Source organism: Pipistrellus hanaki, assembly GCF_964339955.1.
Source record: "Pipistrellus hanaki genome assembly, chromosome: 6".
In the NCBI taxonomy this organism is placed as follows: Eukaryota; Metazoa; Chordata; class Mammalia; order Chiroptera; family Vespertilionidae; genus Pipistrellus; species Pipistrellus hanaki.
The window spans coordinates 37192901-37210867 of record NC_140508.1 but is presented as its reverse complement, the minus strand read 5'-3'; the positions used below and the strand labels follow the sequence as shown (position 1 = coordinate 37210867).

The window sequence follows — 17967 nt, the reverse complement described above, 5'->3', positions numbered from 1 at the left end:
AGCATGCCCTCCCTTTCCCTTCCCAGCAGCTAAAAGACAGGCAAGATTATAAGCAACTCTGGATCATGCAGACAAGAGCAACACCTTAACCTTAGGCCTGAAGAAACAATGAGGAAAAGGCTAGTCCTGGACAATTTCATAGAGCCACTGTGGGAGCTTGCAGTCTGACCAGAAAAGGAAATAAACCTGTCTTATTAAAGCCAACTACTTTGACATAGGTAATTTATACCCCAATTAAGCTCATAGTACTCTCTTCCATTAAAGGAGAAAGCACAAATCCCTATGAGAAGGCAGTCTAACACCACAAGAAAAAATGTGCAGATGGTGACAAAGTAGCACCCACTGCCCAAAGGCTCATTCTAGCCTAAAGGTAAGATTTATTCAAAGTGAGAACATGAACCAAACATTCCCTTTTGTCCTAGAATATTCTTTATGAGCCAAACCTCTACTCTGGACTGAACTCACATATGCAGAAACAAACCCAATACACTATCAAGGAAGCCTAAACTTGCCTCTGAAGAGAATTTATTAATTGTATTCTAGTACTGTAAGAAAGCTCATTTGGAAAAGTAAATCTACACAGACCTCCCAAATTCACTTATGAGACTAAAGGCTTAACTCAGGGAAGAGGAAACATCAGAAAGTCACTTTAGGAACAGACTATCATGACAGTTTGTTGTCCTCAATGACTCTAAACCTTTGCTCTGCTTGTTTCCAGCACAGGGATGCCTGTCCTATTCCTCTGACTTCTGGTCCAACCCTTACCTACCCATACCCTTCAAAGCTAACTGAAATGTCACCTTCTCCTCTCAACATCTCACCCTGCTCTATAGGCAAAATCTGAATCTGTGTCCCCACAGTACTTTATATGTCCCTGACACTGGACTTAGCCATTTTCACTGTATCTGTACATGTGCTTTTGTACCCATATGAAAAGTCCTTGACTTATTTATACTTAGTTCTACCTCATCACTTCAGAAACAAGGAAGTCAGATCTGTGATGAGCTCAGAGCACAAGTAGACAATAGCAGGATTGCTACTAAGATTTGGTCTTTGGCCCAGACAATGTGGTTAAGTAGTTGACATTAATCTATGAACCAGCAGGCCTAGGTTCAACTCCGGTGACCAGGGCACATGCCCAGGTTTCAGGCTCCATCCCCAGTAGCAGGTGTGCAGGAGGCAACCAATCAATGATTCTCTTTCATCACTGATGTTTCTCTCTCCCTCTCCCTGCCTCTCTGAAAACAATAAAAATATATATTAAAAAAATAAAATAAAAAAGACTCAGTCTCTGGACTCTCAGACCAGAATTGCTTCCCCCACTCAATAGAATAGCTTCTTCCACTCAACATTACTGGCAGGAAAATTGAGGGGTTACACCAAAAATCATCTTTGCAGAGTTTTCTGGTCAGGAATCTCTATCTAAGAAAACTATTAGAACACAAATTTTCATTGGTCATAATCTGAGCACTCAGCATAAGGAGGGTACTTTTTTTTTTTTTTTTCACAGTAATTATACCCAAGCAACACAAATTCTTTAATATTCTGTTTTCCACTTAAGCATAAGGTCAAGTTCACAATGCCTGTAACCAAGACACAGGCTGCATGGTATCAAAGGCTCACCCAGAAACATCTCCCCAGCTCAACTCCCCTCAAATGTCTGAAATTCTACTCCTAAAGATAAGGGTTTTCTTAGAAGTCTGAGGTGAAACCTAGATATGCCAAAAAGACAAGTGAGCCATTAAGTTGGTTTTATTCTTTCAAAATTTAAGAAATTTAGTTATCAGATTAGTCAAGTACCAGCAAACAGTGAGGAAATGGTCAGAGGCCCTGATGGGAGAAAAGGAGGAGGAGGTGCCTGGAACAGAGGATGTCCTCTGGGGAGCTGGGGCCGGTGGAATCTCCTGAACACCCTGCTATGTCTGCTCTCATTGACAGCCATGAACATGTCTACTGACCTGGGTTCAGAGATTACAACAGAAGTTCCTGCTGATTAGTGGCAGAGGCAGGACTTATTTATATCTATTAGCTTATGGTAAATAATTGGCTTCATTATACATTGTTTCACTTAAAGTCACAGAACCTACTGACGACATAAAGTGAAGACTTACTTTATATTAATACTACTGGGCAGGTGCACAAAATTCGTGGTCGGAGGTAAGGGAGGGAGTATTTGGAACTGCTGGTTCCTTACCACCCACCTGCCTGCCTGCCTGATTGCCCCTAACCCCTCTTGCCTGCCGCCTGATCGCCCCTAACTGCCCTCCCCTGCTGGCCTGATCTTGCCCCTAACTGCCCTCCCCTGCTGGCCTGATCTTGCCCCTAACTGCTCTCCCCTGCTTGCCTGACCGCCCCTAACTGTCTTTGTGCCTGATCACCCCTAACTGCTTTCCCCTGCCAGCCTGATCTCACCCCCAACTACCCTCCCATGCCAGCCTGATCGCTCCTACCTGCCTCCGCCTCGGCCCCCACCACCATGGCTTTGTACAGAAGGAAGTCAGATGTCCAGAAGATAGCCAGTCTACCTGGTCTAATTAGCATATTACCCTTTTATTAGTATATATTATAGAAGATAGGCTTGCTTAAAAGGGAGGAAAAGACTTTTCAGCAGGAGGAGATGCTCTTGGCAGTCAAAAATACATAATCCCTATATCTGGACTGATAGCCAGCCATATGCACTCTACTACCAAACTGGTCATTAAAAAATTGAACTGCCTTCTTACACTTTACACCAAACAGCTGTTGCCCTTAAAACCCCTCCTCAGCCGCCACCTTAGGTTCTACCTTTATATTTCACCAAGATTTGGTTCTGATTGGTCAGTTTCTATGCCAGTCAGTGTCAAAAGCTCCGCCTCCTAGGAAGCCATTGGCTCCTCGCAGTTCAACCAGATTTGGGTTCTCTATGCCAGTCAGCATCTCTGAGCCTATCTCTGGGCTTGATTAGAGAAGTGGGGCTGATCAGCAGCCCCTTTAGCTGCTGGTGAGACCCAGAGAGAAAGAGAGGCAAGGGCTGATCAACAGTTGCCAAGAAGGCTGTGAATCAGATCATGCTTCTCTCTCCACGTCTCTCTCTGGACCTGATCTGCAGCCCCCTCAACAGTCAGTGCTGGGTTGCCGTGGCAACCCAGCACTGACTGCAGGACTGACTTCTGGTGTTTAGTTGTACATTCTGTCAATTTGGGCGTTACAGACCCTGACTCTTTATATATATAGTTGAGATCCAAGGGCAGTAAATAAAAGTAGAACTCAGCTGAAACCCGTTTGGCTCAGTGGATAGAGCATTGGCCTTCAGACTGAAGGATCCCACGTTTGATTCCAGTCAAGGGCATGTACCTTGGTGTGGGCACATCCACAGTAGGGGGTGTGCAGGAGGTAGCTGATTGATGTTTCTCTCTCATCGATGTTTCTAACTCTCTATCCTTATCCCTTCCTCTCTATAAAATATCAATAAAATATATATTTTTTTTAAAAAGTAGGAACTCAATCATCTAGGTTTCTTAATTATATCAAATAGTAACACCATGTCTATTGATTTTGTACACAGGGTCAGGAGACCACCTTAGTCTGCATGACACTGCCCTACTGTCCTGAAACCTGATTTTATACATGGTGTCAAATGCCCAGGGGTTTCATATGCCATCAAATACCTATGTATTTTAATGGGTAAGCTATAAGCTAAATATTATAATAATAGCATAATATGCTAATTACTCCAGACAACCTTCTGGATGAAGCCGGGGCTGTGAGGGAAGCCTGGGTCCCAGGTACCTGCTGGAGGCCAGAGGGAATCCCAGGTCCCAAGTGTCAGAGGGAAGCCGGTGCAGGCAGGAGGGAAAGGAAAGTCTACTCTTGCACTAATTTTGTGCATCGGGCCTCTAGTATACAATAATGTTACAGTTTTAGGTAAAAAGTCAGGAAGCTTGTTGAACTTACTGAAAACTCACTAATTCTGTAATTCCCCAGAAAAATGTGTTTTTTCAATCTCTGTAAGTTTCAAAAGAAATCTCCAAGAAGGTGCTTTGTAATAAAACATGAACATGAGATTTTATAGTAACCCTTACTACCACAAGGTAGTGTCTAAGCAAAATAAACAATGCTATAGGAAAACATTTTCAGTTGCAATTATCATAAAATCAGACTCAAATTTTGACCACACAGGAAAATCATATATCATCTTTTAGTTCTTTTGTCCCTCTGTCCTGCAGGCAGGGATGGGGGATGGGATGACTGCAGCCATGCTGTTCTGAGCACAAGTTCTCCTGCTGGTTCTGGAAGAAGTTCCCTTTCCTTGACTGTCCCTACTTCATACTGGAAGTAACAAAAGCCTTCAAAGGCTAAGTGACTTTCTCAGGGTAACTTGAACAGCAAGAGGCTGAGGTTAAGAATGAGTTTGGTATTTCTGCTTCCCCCATAATGCAATCCCTGAAGACCACTTGTCTTTTTCAATCTTTTGGGACTCAATTGGACCACATCAACACCTGTTTTCTATGTTAGAAATGTAAACACTGAAACTTGAGCAGCAGAGTGTTCCATGATAAAGATACAACACAGAATGAAAATACTTACTTGGGGAGCTGGCAGAGACTCGCTTCCTGGTCAGGCTCTCCTGGCTGACCCTGTCTGAAGCTGAAGAACCCCTTGTTTGGACATGCCTCTTTCCTAGGCTCTCCTCTGGCTCTGGAGACTTCTCCATTCCATGGAAATACTTCATGTGATAGTGCAACAGCTTGGCTTTGCGGAAAAATTTTAAACAATCCACAACCTTGCACCTAAATTTGTGGTCTAGGTCGACAGCTGGTGCTTTAGATGTCACAGTATCAACTGTTTTCTTAAAAGTATTTGTTACTAGAAAAAAACAAAAACAAAAAACAAAGATCCCTTGTGTTTAAACTAGTTGTTATAATACACATATTAACACATGGAAATAGAAAGTGAAAGAATAGCATGCATATATAACTGGAGATATCAATCAGATTGTCATTACTCCCAATGATTACTGGTTGGAGAGAAGGAATATAGAACTTTAGGGTAAATAACAGAGAATCAATCCACTGTAATTCACATTTTGAAAAAAAGAGATCAGCATGCTGTTTTTGTTTTTTTTTCTAAAGCTGCCCTAGTTCTCAGCATTTCAGACTTTGGAAAAAGAAGGGAAAATCAGGATCCTACCCTAACACTTGTCATTCAGGAATTGGGCCAAACTCAGATTCACCAGCATTCCAGAATCAATCTGAATGGAAAGAACTAGGGATTCTTCTAGTGGAATCTCTCGATACACTTCTAGTGGAATCTCTCGATATACCATGGTCGGCAAACTGTAGCTCTCAAGCCACATGCGGCTCTCTGGCCCCTTGAGTGTGGCTCTTTCACAAAATACCACGGCTTGGGCGAGTCTCTTTTGAAGAAGTGACATTAGAAGAAGTTTAAGTTTAAAAAAATTTGGATCTCTAAAGAAATGTCAATCGTTGTACAGTAGATATTTCTTGACTAATGAGTTTGCCCATCACTGACCTAAGGGATCTTATAGCAGTTTTTACACAAGGACAGTGCAACTGTTACAAAGGATTTAGTATTGAATATTTTTGAGATTTCACTACCATGTATTTTGTTTCATCAAAAGTGCTCAGATACTATAAACAAACAATTGAATGGAGCTGGAAGACATGATGAGAACTTAGAGGGCTCAATGATCAAATTCAAGAGACAAAATTTGACCCCCACCCCCTAGAAAAAAACGAACAGAAGGCAATGGTCTATCATACATCAGTGACAAAAAATAAAGCTGTCACAAGGCCTTCATGTGATAGAAAATCTGTTTATTGAGGACTCCCTTCAGGACCCTCACTTGATGAGAGCAATCACCTTAAACTCAAGCCATGCCTCTCCAGAATAGGTTACTCAAGAATATGCTCTCTTGAGTGAAACAAGTTTTTCCTAAATGCAATGAATGATACAAGTTCCATTAGAAGCAAATAGTGTGCTAAAAATTCAAAATATGATTACTTTCTGAAGTACATTCCATAATCAAAATAAATTTTCAAATCCTTAAACTCAATCTAAATCATACTCTATGGAGCACTAAGGTATGATTGCAAAACTGGTAGGCTTGATGAGCTGATGGATGCTGTTATATAGGCAATTCAAACAAGTAAAAAATTATATACACACATCCCCAAACACAACTCCTTAAAATCATTTTCCATCTGGACAAGAGATATACGAAAGAGGCTCAAATCAGTTAGATGCAGTTAAGAAAAGAAAAAGTAACAAAGTAAAATGTAATACATACTTCTGAAACTAATACTATAGAACAAGCATATCAGTAGAGAAATTAAAAACTCTAACCTCTGCTATGTTCTAAAATTCTTTCTTTCTTTCTTTTTTAATTCTTTCTTAAAGCCAAATACAAATTTCTTCCTTTTGGACCTATTAGGTTGAACCTTATAAACTTGACATTTTTTGTAGTATTAAAAAGGTTAATATTGGCCATTTCCTATGGTTCAGCCTAATAATTCCTTTTCTATATGACAGTATTTTAAAAATCACTCCAGACAACTTCACTTACCACTATGGAAACAAAGCTAAGGTCTGAGATCAGAGAGCATTACTGACTGTCCCACCTGAGGACGAGAGCAATCAAGTTCAAGCAACCATCCTCTGACTTGCATTTGTGAAAATTTACTTATAACGCAAAAGAAGAATGCTTGAAAAAGAAAAATGTAAAAATTTTAAGAATTGAAAATGATCATTAGCAAGTGTTGCTGGGAAAACTGGACAGATGCATGAGAAGGAGAAAAAAAAAAAAACTGGATCACTCTCTTATACCATAGTAGAGGCCTGGTGCACCAATTCATGCACCAGAAGGGTCCCTCAGCCTGGCCTGCGCCTTCTCGCAATCCAGGACCCCTCGGGGGATGTGGTATTGTAGCAGTGCGCCAAGTGGCAGGTGTCCAGGGAGGAGACCGAGCCAGGGGTGAGCACCACGCCACTCCCGCTCATCTTGGCCCCACTGCGCCTGCTGCCACCACTCAGCAACACTGCAGTTGTTGCTGAGGCTCCCGCCACCGCAGCTGCACTTGCCAGCCAAGAGCCCAGCTTCTGGCTAAGTGGCATCCTGCTGTGGGATCACACTACCACCAGGAAGCAGCTCCTGCATTAAATGTCTGCCCCCTGGTGGTCAGTGCACATCACAGCAAGTGGTTGACCAGTAATGGCCACTTAGGCTTTTATAGACAGACAGACAGACAGACAGACAGACACAAAAATAAACTCAAACTGGATTAGACTTAAATGTAAGGCCTGAAACCATAAAACTCCTAGAAGAAAACATAGGTAGCAAACTATTTGACATTAGTTTTTGACTATGTCCCCCCCCCAAAAGAGAAAAACAAAGGCAAAAATAATCAAATAGAACTTCATGAAACTAAAAAGTTTCTCCACAGCAAAGGAAACCATCAACAAAACAAAAAGAGGACCTACTAAGTGGAAGAATATATTTGTAAATAAACAATACAAAAGAGAACGGAGGACATGAAGAGATATTTCTCCAAAGACATACAGATGGCCAACAGACATATGAAAAGATGCTCAACATCACTGAACATCAGGGAAATGCAAATAATATCATCTCCCTCTATAAAGAATGGCTACCATAAAAAAAAAAAAAAAAAAAAAAATCAACAAATAATGTTTTGGTGAGGATGTGGAGAAAAGGGAACCCTTGTGTACTGTTAATAGGACTGCAGATTAGTGCAGCCACTACAAAAAACAGTATAAAGTTCCTCAAAAAAACTAAAAATAGACCTACCATACGACCCAGCAATTCCACCTTTGGGTATTTATCTGAATAAAATGAAAACACTAATTTCAAAAGATATATGCACCCCTATTTTCATTGCAGCGATAGCCAAGATATGGAAGCAACCTAGGTGTCCATCAATATAATGAATGAATAAAGTAGATGCGGTATATTACACAATAAAGAATGAAATCTTATTATTTGCGACAATATAAATGGATGGACCTAGAGGGTATTATGCCAAGTGAAATATGACTGTATGAAGATAAATACTATAGTTTCACTTAATACAAATCTAAAACACACACACACACACACACACACACACACAAAAAAAAATAGACACACAGAAACAGAGAGCAAAGGGATAGTTGCCAGAGAGAAGATGGGGATGATTGAAAAAGGAAAAGGAAAATATAGCCTACAATATAAGTCATAGGTTTGCAGTGACAGATGATTACTAGAATTAGTGAAATGATCACACTGAAAGGTATTCTTTAAGAAGAGAAAGAAGAAGAAAAAGGTAAAGATAAAAATTATGAACAACAAATACATATCTATCAACAAGTGAATCTAAAAATCAAGTGAAGAGGAGAATCCAAGATAGCGGCATAGGTAACACCTAACTGCAGCCTCACACAACAATTTCAATAAAATACTACTAAAATACAAAATGGATATTATCCAGAACTACAGGAAAGTCGACTGACTGGAAATTCTACAACGAGAAGGAAAGAGAAAACCAGAAGGAAAATCAGAGGAGCTGTAAAAGCCTAAGGTACGAAGACACATTGCGCGCACAGAGAGGACGGAACCGGAGAGGAGGGGGAGGCTGAGTGCCTGGCTGGCATTCCCTAGCGGGAAGGAGATAAAAGCTCCGGACTGTGCTGAGCCCCAGATCCGACTGCACTAACCCCAGTTCTAGGCCAGACCCTGGGGACCCAGGTTCATACAGAGGGAGCCTGGGCTGTTAGGTGGAATCTCAGGGGAGCAGCGAAAGGCAGAGCCCCCGGAGGCAAGCACATTACGCGCAGAGGATGGACCGTTGACTCTGCTGCTAGATTTTCCTAGTGGGAAGGAGACAAAAGCTCTGGACTGTGCTGAGCCCCAGTTCCGACTGCACTGAACCCAGTTCTAGGCCAGACCCTGGGGACCCAGGCTCATACAGAGGGAGCCTGGGGTGTAAGGCAGAAACCCAGGGGAGCTGTGAAAGGAAGTCCCAGAGGCGCGCACATTGCACACAGAGAACGGGCGATTGACTGTGCCGCTGGATTGCCCTAATGGGAAGGAGACAAAAGCTCCAGACTACTCTGAACCCCACTTCCAACCCCACTTCCAACTGAACTGAACCCCAGTTCCGGGCTCATTGGGGGAGAGCCTAGACTGTTTGGTAGCAGGCGAAACTCGAGGGTACCTTTCTCTCAGAGGTGCTGGCAACGAGTACTGAAGGACCCTGAGGAATACTGAGACTCAGGAGCCTCATAGGGCGTGGCTGACGTAAGCCAACGCTGTAGGCTCCACCCTGAAACTCCGCCCCATCCAAGCTGATCACAGAGACTTTTAAGGCTACCAACTCAGGGAAGCTGCAAAAATGCAGAGACAAGGAAACAGATCACAAAGGAAAGAAATGGAGGACAAAAAACGACTGGATATAGAGTTCAAAACCATGCTTATAAGGTTTTTCAAGAACTTCCTAGAAAAGGTCGATAAGACCTATGAGGATATGAAAAGGGATCAACTAGAAATAATAAGGAATCAACAAGAAATAATAAGGGATCAACTAGAAATAAAGAATACATTGTCTGAAATAAAAAATATTATACAGAGTCCTAAAAACAGAATGGAAGATAGCAAGAATCAAGTCAAAGATTTGGAACATAAAGAGCCAGAAGATACTCCTTCGCAGAAGCAAGAAGACAAGAGAATCCAGAAAGTTGAAGATAATGTAAGAAACCTCTGGGACAACTTCAAGCGAACCAACATCGGAATTATAGGGGTCCCAGAAGATGAGAGAGAGCAAGATACCAAAAACATACTGAAAGAAATAGTGACAGAAAACTTCCATCTTTAGCACCTGGGATATGCTCTTGGATCTATCATTTGTCACTTCTCCAGCCAGAGTTAGATAAGGGCCACTTCTCATTGTTTTGTGTTCGCTCAGCACCAACCTCTAATACAGCTGGTATTCTAGTCAGCAATGATACCATGTCAACCCAGTAGTTAAAACTTTTTTGACATGTACTTCAAATACTATAATGAATAAAACATTTTTCAGGTCTGTGAAGGAATAACTTTCTCACCTTTGAAATAACAAAAAGCAATAAATGAAAAATATGAACAGATTTAAATATTCATAGCAAGTCCAGTCAATTGCTTAAAGAAAATAATCCAGCCCTAGCTGGTTTGGCTCAATGGATAGAGCATCAACCAGTGGACTGAGGATCCTGGGTTGGATTCCAGTCAAGGGCACATGCCTGGGTTGGATCCCAGGCAGTAGAAGGTGTGATTCTCTCTCATTGATCTCTCTCCTTCTCCCTCTCCCTTCTCCTCTCTGAAATCAATAAAAATTTATTTTTAAAAAAGGAAAATAATCCAAAAATGTTCACAGAGAAGCAGTTAAAAAAAAAAATCTATGAGAAGTAGGAATTATATATTTCTAATCAGCCACTTAAAAGAATGAAGTAGCTCTGTACTTACTGATATGAGTAATCTCAAGTTATATTAAGTGAAAACAGGAAGTTGCCCAGTACACAACTCCATGGGTGGTCAGGGGGAATGAGAGGAGAGGAAGATATAAAAAATGCACAGAAAGGAAACCAGAGGATAGAAATCTAACTGTTGATACTGGTCACCTCTGGAGAAGGGGTTGGGTTAGGAAGGCAGGTGATAAAGAGGAACTTGCACATTTTCTCATTGTTTACCCTAGGAACAATGAGCACATACAGAGCCCAGATCTTGGTTTCAAAATTTCCCATTTAAAAGAAATAGAACTTCTTGGAGAAATATCTGAATCCAGGGTTGGATAAGTTACAAGATGAGCTTTAAACAATTTGTTATGACAGAAAATAAATAAATGCTCAAAGAAGAGAAGAAACAGGAACAAGTTTGAAGGGCTCCCATTGGCCAAATATAAGTCAATATGGGTTATTAAAATAAGTAATGAGCCGAAGCCGGTTTGGCTCAGTGGTAGAGCTTCGGTCTGCGGACTGAAAGGTCCCAAGTTCGATTCCGGGCAAGGGCATGTACATTGGTTGCGGGCACATGCCCGGTAGGGGGTGTGCAAGAGGCAACTGGTTGATGTTTCTCTCTCATCGATGTTTCTAGCTCTCAATCTCTCTCCCTTCCTCTCTGTAAAAAATCAATAAAATATATTTAAAAAAATAAAATAAAATAAGTAATGATAGAAACAGATTACAGCCCATGGAACAAAGTAAGAATCTATCAGTCCATGTGGATATAAATAAATACAACAAATAAAAAAGGGAAAGCTCTTCTTATGATAGAATCAAACTAATAAATGTAGAAGTAATGATGAGAGTTGGAAATCACCATGTGGCAGCCATCATAATTAAAGGTGTTTCAAGCAAGAAATATCAATAAATGCTAAAATAGTAGGTGAACATTTAATAAAGGAGATATTTACATAGTCTCAAAGTAACCTCTCACCAGGAAAATTTTAATTATAAAGGAAAAAAATAATATATTTACAGTAGAGAAACCTGGTAACTACTACTTTACACGTGATCACGATTAACATCACCAATAAATAGGACAAACAGATACTATGTGCCTCCTGATACAACATACTTGAAAAGAACATGTTACTTACATGGTATTCTGCTAAAAGTGAATAACCTTAACTAGCAGTCGACAACCTTTCAGACCTCATGGACCACCAGTGGTCCACAGAGCGCTGGCTGGCAACCACTGTCCCAAAGATTTGCTTAAACCAGCGGTCGCCAACTTTTCAGACCTTGCGGACCACCCGTTGGCAACTGCTGACCTAAACTAATCATGAAGATAAATCAGAAAATCCCAAATTGAGGAATATCATATTCTTCAGAAATGTCAAGATCATGAAAGACTGAAAAATTGTTTCAGATGAAGGAAGACTTTTTAAAATGACAATTAAATACAATGTGTCATCCAGTATTAGATCCTGACCAGAAGGAAAAAATGTTTTCCCACTTCTGCTATAAGGGGCATTATTGTGACAACTGATAAAGTTGAAACAAGATTCTGATTTTTAAAAATGCATATTTCTTTCTTCATTTCAGAGAGGAAGGGAGAAGCAGAGATAGATAGAAACATCAATGATGAGAGGGAATTATTGATTGGCTGCCTCCTGCATGCCCCCCACTGGGGATCAAGCTTGCAACCCAGGCATGTGCCCTTAGCCAGAATCGAACTTGGGGCCTTTCAGTCCTCAGGCTGACGCTCTATCCACTGAGCCAAGCCAGCTAGGGCAAGGTCCTGATTTTGATAATTATATGGTGGTAATGTAAGAGAACATCTTTATTTTTTAGGAAATATGTACTAAGGTATTCAGGGGTAAAGGTCTGCATCTTGTTTGCAAACAATTCAGAAAAAATACTTTTTTTAAAAAAAACAGAAAATTAGGGTGGTGAAGGCCTGGGGCAGGGGTAGGCTAGAAGTCAATGGGGGGAAAGGGAACATATGTAATACTTTCAATAATAAAGACTTTTTTTTAAAAGTGGGGAGAAAAACACAAAAATTATAATAAAGCAAACATGGTAAACTGCTAACAAGTAGGGAATCTGATTAAAGATTACACACACACACACACACACATAACTCGTTTTACTGAGCTTTGCTTTATTCAATTTCGAGGATATTGTGTTTCTTACAAACTGAAGGCAAGATTCTCCATAAGAAGAAAAATTACAGCTCCCTGTATTATTGCTTTACTTGCTTTATTAGATTGTCTTAGAATCAAACCTCAATATCTCCAAGGTATGCAGGAAATCTTTGTACTATGCTTGCAACTTTGTTATAAGTCTGAAATTATTTCTAAATAAAAACTTCTTAAAAGTATATGCAGGAAAAACATATATACAGGAAAAAATTTGAGGCCACAGAATATGTAAATAGGAGAAAAGCAATCTTGCCAAGCCTATCCCCTAGACTGCAAATCTCTGCACTAAGCCCTCACAAAAATCACTGAGCATTTATTCCACAAGATGGCAAAGCTGCCCCAAATGCAGAGCTGCTTTTGGAGCAGTTTATCTTCTACTCTGGACTAGACTTGCCTTCCCCAGCTCCTCCTTCTGCTGCCCAAGAACTTCCTTCATACTGATTTCTCAGATGATGACTCCACCCCAGGTTAGAAATTTCAAGACTGTCACCAGATCGGGACAGAAATTACTAAACAATGACTAATCCATCAGTATCCTGACCTCCAGGGGCCATGCTAGATGTTCTTGAAGATGATACTGCCCTCCTTCCTGCTTACTTACATAAACACATTCCTGGTGAATGTGTTTTCAACAACCTCCTCCCCCACAGAATAGCTACATAGGACTAAAGCAACCATACCAACACAAGAGAGCTAAGTGAACATTTCAGGGCTATTCCCCTATCCTGCATTTTCAGTAGCTCCATAAACTCCTCAAAGCAACTGACCTCAGTTTGGCAGTAACTTACCTGCTCAGTCTTAACTCACTTCAGGAAGCCTACAATTAAGTCAGAAAGCACACCTGACAGTCTCAGAAAAGAACCTATGTTGATGCTGCTCAATGTCCACCTTCAAATGCCTAACTGCTAGTCATCCTTCAAGGCCCTGAACAAGTATTACCTTCTTCCACCCCTGCCTCCAAAGCATCAACCTAAATATCATCTCTCTCCCAAAGTTATATCCAAACAGCATTTAATAAATACTAAGACCAAGAACACCCATTCATCTTTGTATACTCAACAGTTAGCAGAGCTCCTGGGCATATAGTAAAGGGCTCAACAAGCGAGTCCTGAGTTCAACTTTCAGACAGATATTATCATTGTCAGTCTTCTAAGTATTGCTCATGACACCATCTTATTTTTTCTCTTGTGTTACTGATTCCTACAGTTTTATTCATTCCTCTGGACTGAGAAACCTAGAAGGGGACTGTCCAGATATCTCATTCATCTTTCTAATCCCTGGAAAAATGAATTCTGAACCAATTTTTCACCAGAGCATATGTCTGATGTAGATCATAGACACCACAACTTTTCAAACTACAATGACTGTAACCTTATGACCTTCCTACTCAAGTGTGTGAAAGCTAAACCACTATAGCATTACACTAAATCTGACCTGGTTAACTTAAAAATAAACCATTTGAAAAAACTATTATATACATTACTGGTTAATTTAAAGGTAAATACCTTGTAAACTTTTGATATTTTAATGACAAATAACTTTCTATTCAGTTTATAACTGACAACATATCAAGACTCCAGAGGTTAGAATCATTGATCTATTTCAACTCGTGTGTAACAGAACACTGGTGTGCCACAAGAATTTTTAAAACTAATTAGTCGGGAGCACTGACTCTTTTCCCCTTAGATTCTAAAATAAGAGAATGACAACAGCTAACGCAACAATAGCCATCTGGTGTGAAGGAATCAAAATTATACAAATTATACAAATTTTGTCAGATTGGCAAAAGACATATTTTTTGGTGTTTGGCAGAATCTTAGAAATTAGTTTATGCGTGCCATGAAATGAAAAAGGTTGAAAATCGCTGATTTAGACCACATGGCAAAATGTCTCATTTCTAACATGTACTTAGGTGTGTTTTTTTTAATTTGTTGACTGAACCTATATTTCTGCTAGATCTTCTCTCGTTTATTTTGTGTTTCATGTAGGACTTAGTAGGCACTTGCTAAATATTTGCTGACTAAAATAAATGAATGGACCTGAGCGATTGCTCAATGGTTAGAGCATTGGCCCACAGACCAAAAGGTCTCTGGTTCAATTCCCAGTCAAGGACTCATACTCAGATGCATGTTCAATCCCTGGCCCTGGTTGGGGCATGAGTGGAAAACGACCAATCAATGTGTCTCTCTCACATTAATGTTTCTCTCCCTCTCTCCTCTCCTCTCTTCCCGTCTCCCTTCCCTCCACTCTGTCCAAAGATCAATGGAGAAAATATCATTGGGTGAAGATTTTTTTAAAAATAGAATGAATGTACTGTGGCCCATTTTCAAATACTCCTGGCTATCTGTGAATGTCCATTAGGCTGGGGCCCACATTTAGAGAATAATCTGAGATGAATGAACTTCTTAGGGCATCTATTCTAATTTCTGTTTTACATCATAAACAAATGCCTACCCAAATGGAACAATTTCAACTCCATTCTCCTCTGGCTTTTAAGTCATGAAAGTAAAAAGCTTAGAGCCTACTTTAGTAATAGGTTCCTTGCAGCATTTATTCCTCCCAGTACAAGCTCACAGTAATCTGACCTCTATCATTACTAAAAATTCTCTTGGAAAACAGACAGTTGGGCCTGGCCAGCGTGACTCAGTGGTTGAATGTCAACCTATGAACCAATGAACCAGGAGGTCATAGTTCAATTCCCGGTCAGGCCATATGCCCCAACTGCTAGCAATACACTACAGTGTGGAGCATGTAGGAGGCAGCTGATCAATAATTCTCTCTCATCATTGATGTTTCTATCTCTCTCTCCTTCTCCTCTCTTCTCTGAAATTAATAAAACACATTTTTAAAAAACAGGCAGCGGGGTTTGGCTCAGTGGATAGAGCGTCAGCCTGAGGACTGAAAGGTCCCGGGTTTGATTCCAGTCAAGGGCATGTACTTTGGTTACGGGCACATCCCCAGAGGGGGGTGTGCAGGAAGCAGCTGATTGATATTTCTCTCTCATTGATGTTTCTAACTCTCTCCTACTCCCTTCCTCACTGTAAAAAATCAATAAAATATATTTTTAAAATAAAAAAAAAAACAGGCAGTAGTTTCAATATCATTCCCTAGAAAATCCCCTGTGCAATCTAAAAGAGCAAAAGATAATATAAAATCTTTCCATTTTCCTTTCCCAAGACTCACCTGTCCCACCCTCACTTTACCTTATTCATAGTCTCTACACAAACCAGAGACACTGCTAAATTAACAAAGACAAATATTGTCTGTCTGTCTGTCTGTCTGTCTGTCTCTGTCTCTCTCTCTCTCTTTTGGAAAGAGGTAGCTCAAGACCCCACAAAATACATAAGCTTCAAAACAGGCGAGTGTCGGACCAAGCACAAAAGTATCTCAGGTTCGATTCCAGGCCCAGGGCCCATACCTGGGTTCTAGGTTTAAACCCTGACCCCAGAAGTATGCAGGAAGCAACCAATCAATGGGTCTCTCTCACATCAATGTTTCTCTCTCTCCCCATCCCTCCGCCCCTCCACTTTCTTTTTTTTTTTTTTAAAGGGGGAGGGGGGGGATGGGAAAATATCCTCGGTTGATATTACAAAAATATCCTCTTGTAATACAGTGTCACCAGGAAACCTGTATTACAAGAAAAACTAAAGGAAAAAATCAGGCACTGGATTTAGCCTGTAACCTAATGTCCTCACTCCTCTCATCTCTACACAGCCTATTTTCTAGTGGTGTGGAAATAATTCATTGCCAGTTTCCAGTGATAGCTAACATAGCTCCACCTTTAAGACAACATAATTAAGAGCTCAGTCTGCTGAGTTATAAGGAATATAGCTGTCATCAAGAGCAGTGGTCCGGTAGTCCATGAGTTAAAAAAGGTTGGTGACCGCTCATCTAGAGCTCTAAACTCTGAGATTAAATTTCCACTTCATTTGAACATTAATTCTAGTAATTTCCCCCACATGACAGAAAAGCAGGCTGGGAGGAGAGGATCTCTGCCACAGAGAGGTGACTCAACCAGAAAAGGGAGATTACTTGCATCCATGAGACTAAGGCACAACACTCTGACCCAGTGGGACAAAAGACCAACATAATAGAAACATGGATGATCCAGGAATAAATATCTGAATACACTATTTTCAAAGAACTATTCTGCTACGTTAACCAGAAGGTCTAGCATAACATATTTACAAAAGTCTAATGTAAACCCACAAGGTAGAAGAGAAAATAACAGAAAAAAATATTCACAGAAATAATGGCTCAAATTTGATGATCAGGCTCAACTGAAAGTCAAGCAGGTTAAGTACAAAAATAAAACAAACCTAAACATGTGAAACTGCTGAAAAACAAAGATAAAGAGAAAAATCTTGAAGGTAGCCAAAAAGGAAAGAACACATTACAAACAAGGAAGCATTGATATAAATGATCACTAACTGCCCGTCAGAAATAAAAGAGGCCAGAGGACAATGAGTACATCTTTATAGTACTTAAAAAAAAAAACAACCTGTAAACCCACAATCCTATATCCAATGAAAATATCCTTCAAAAATGAAAGTTAAATCAACTCATATTCAGATAAACAAAAACTAACACAATCTGTCACCAGGAAACCTGTATTACAAGAAAAACTAAAGAAAATTTTTTATGCTGAAAGAAATCTTTAGGAAGAAAGGAAGACACTGAAAATAGCAACCATGTACATAAGACTACATCTTTTGTCTTCTTTAAAATATATAATTGCTTACAGCAAAAATTATAATATTATACTGTGAATTTTAGTATGTGTAGATAAAATTCATATAACTAAAGCATAACGGGGGGTGGGTAAATGGAACTATACAACGTTTTACATAAAGTGACTCAATTAAATTGTGAAAAGTTAAGAATATAAGTCAGAATCTACACTTCTTAAACAAATGCTAAGACATATAGCTAAAAGCTAATAGATGAATTACAATGAAATTCTGAAAAAATATTCAACTAACCTAAAAACAAAAACAAAAACAGAAAAGAACAAAACAGAGGATAAACAGAAAACAAAAAGCAAATAGTAGACCTAAAAACAACCATATCAATAATTATACTTAAGTAGACTTAAAGATTGCAATTAAAAGCAAAACCTGACTATATTCTAAATATAAAAGACACACTTTGAATTTAAAAACACACTTATGTTTACAGAAAGTGTTCAAAATGCCAGGCATATAGTAAGTAAGAGAAAGCTGGTACCTGCACTAATATCAACTTCAAGTAAAATGCTATTATCAAAATCAAAGTGATATTTCATATTACAAAG

At 39.8% G+C, this 17967-nt stretch overlaps 1 protein-coding gene across 2 annotated transcripts in view; it reads right to left on the bottom strand.

Moving 5' to 3' along the window:
• The window catches only part of PHF20 (PHD finger protein 20), a 106870-nt gene that overhangs the window by 30769 nt on the left and 58134 nt on the right, over positions 1-17967 (bottom strand). For both annotated transcript variants that reach the window (XM_084888638.1, XM_084888639.1), the window contains one exon: positions 4567-4845. In XM_084888638.1, coding sequence (XP_084744764.1) covers positions 4567-4845 — 279 coding nt within the window. The remainder of the gene's footprint in view (positions 1-4566; positions 4846-17967) is intronic.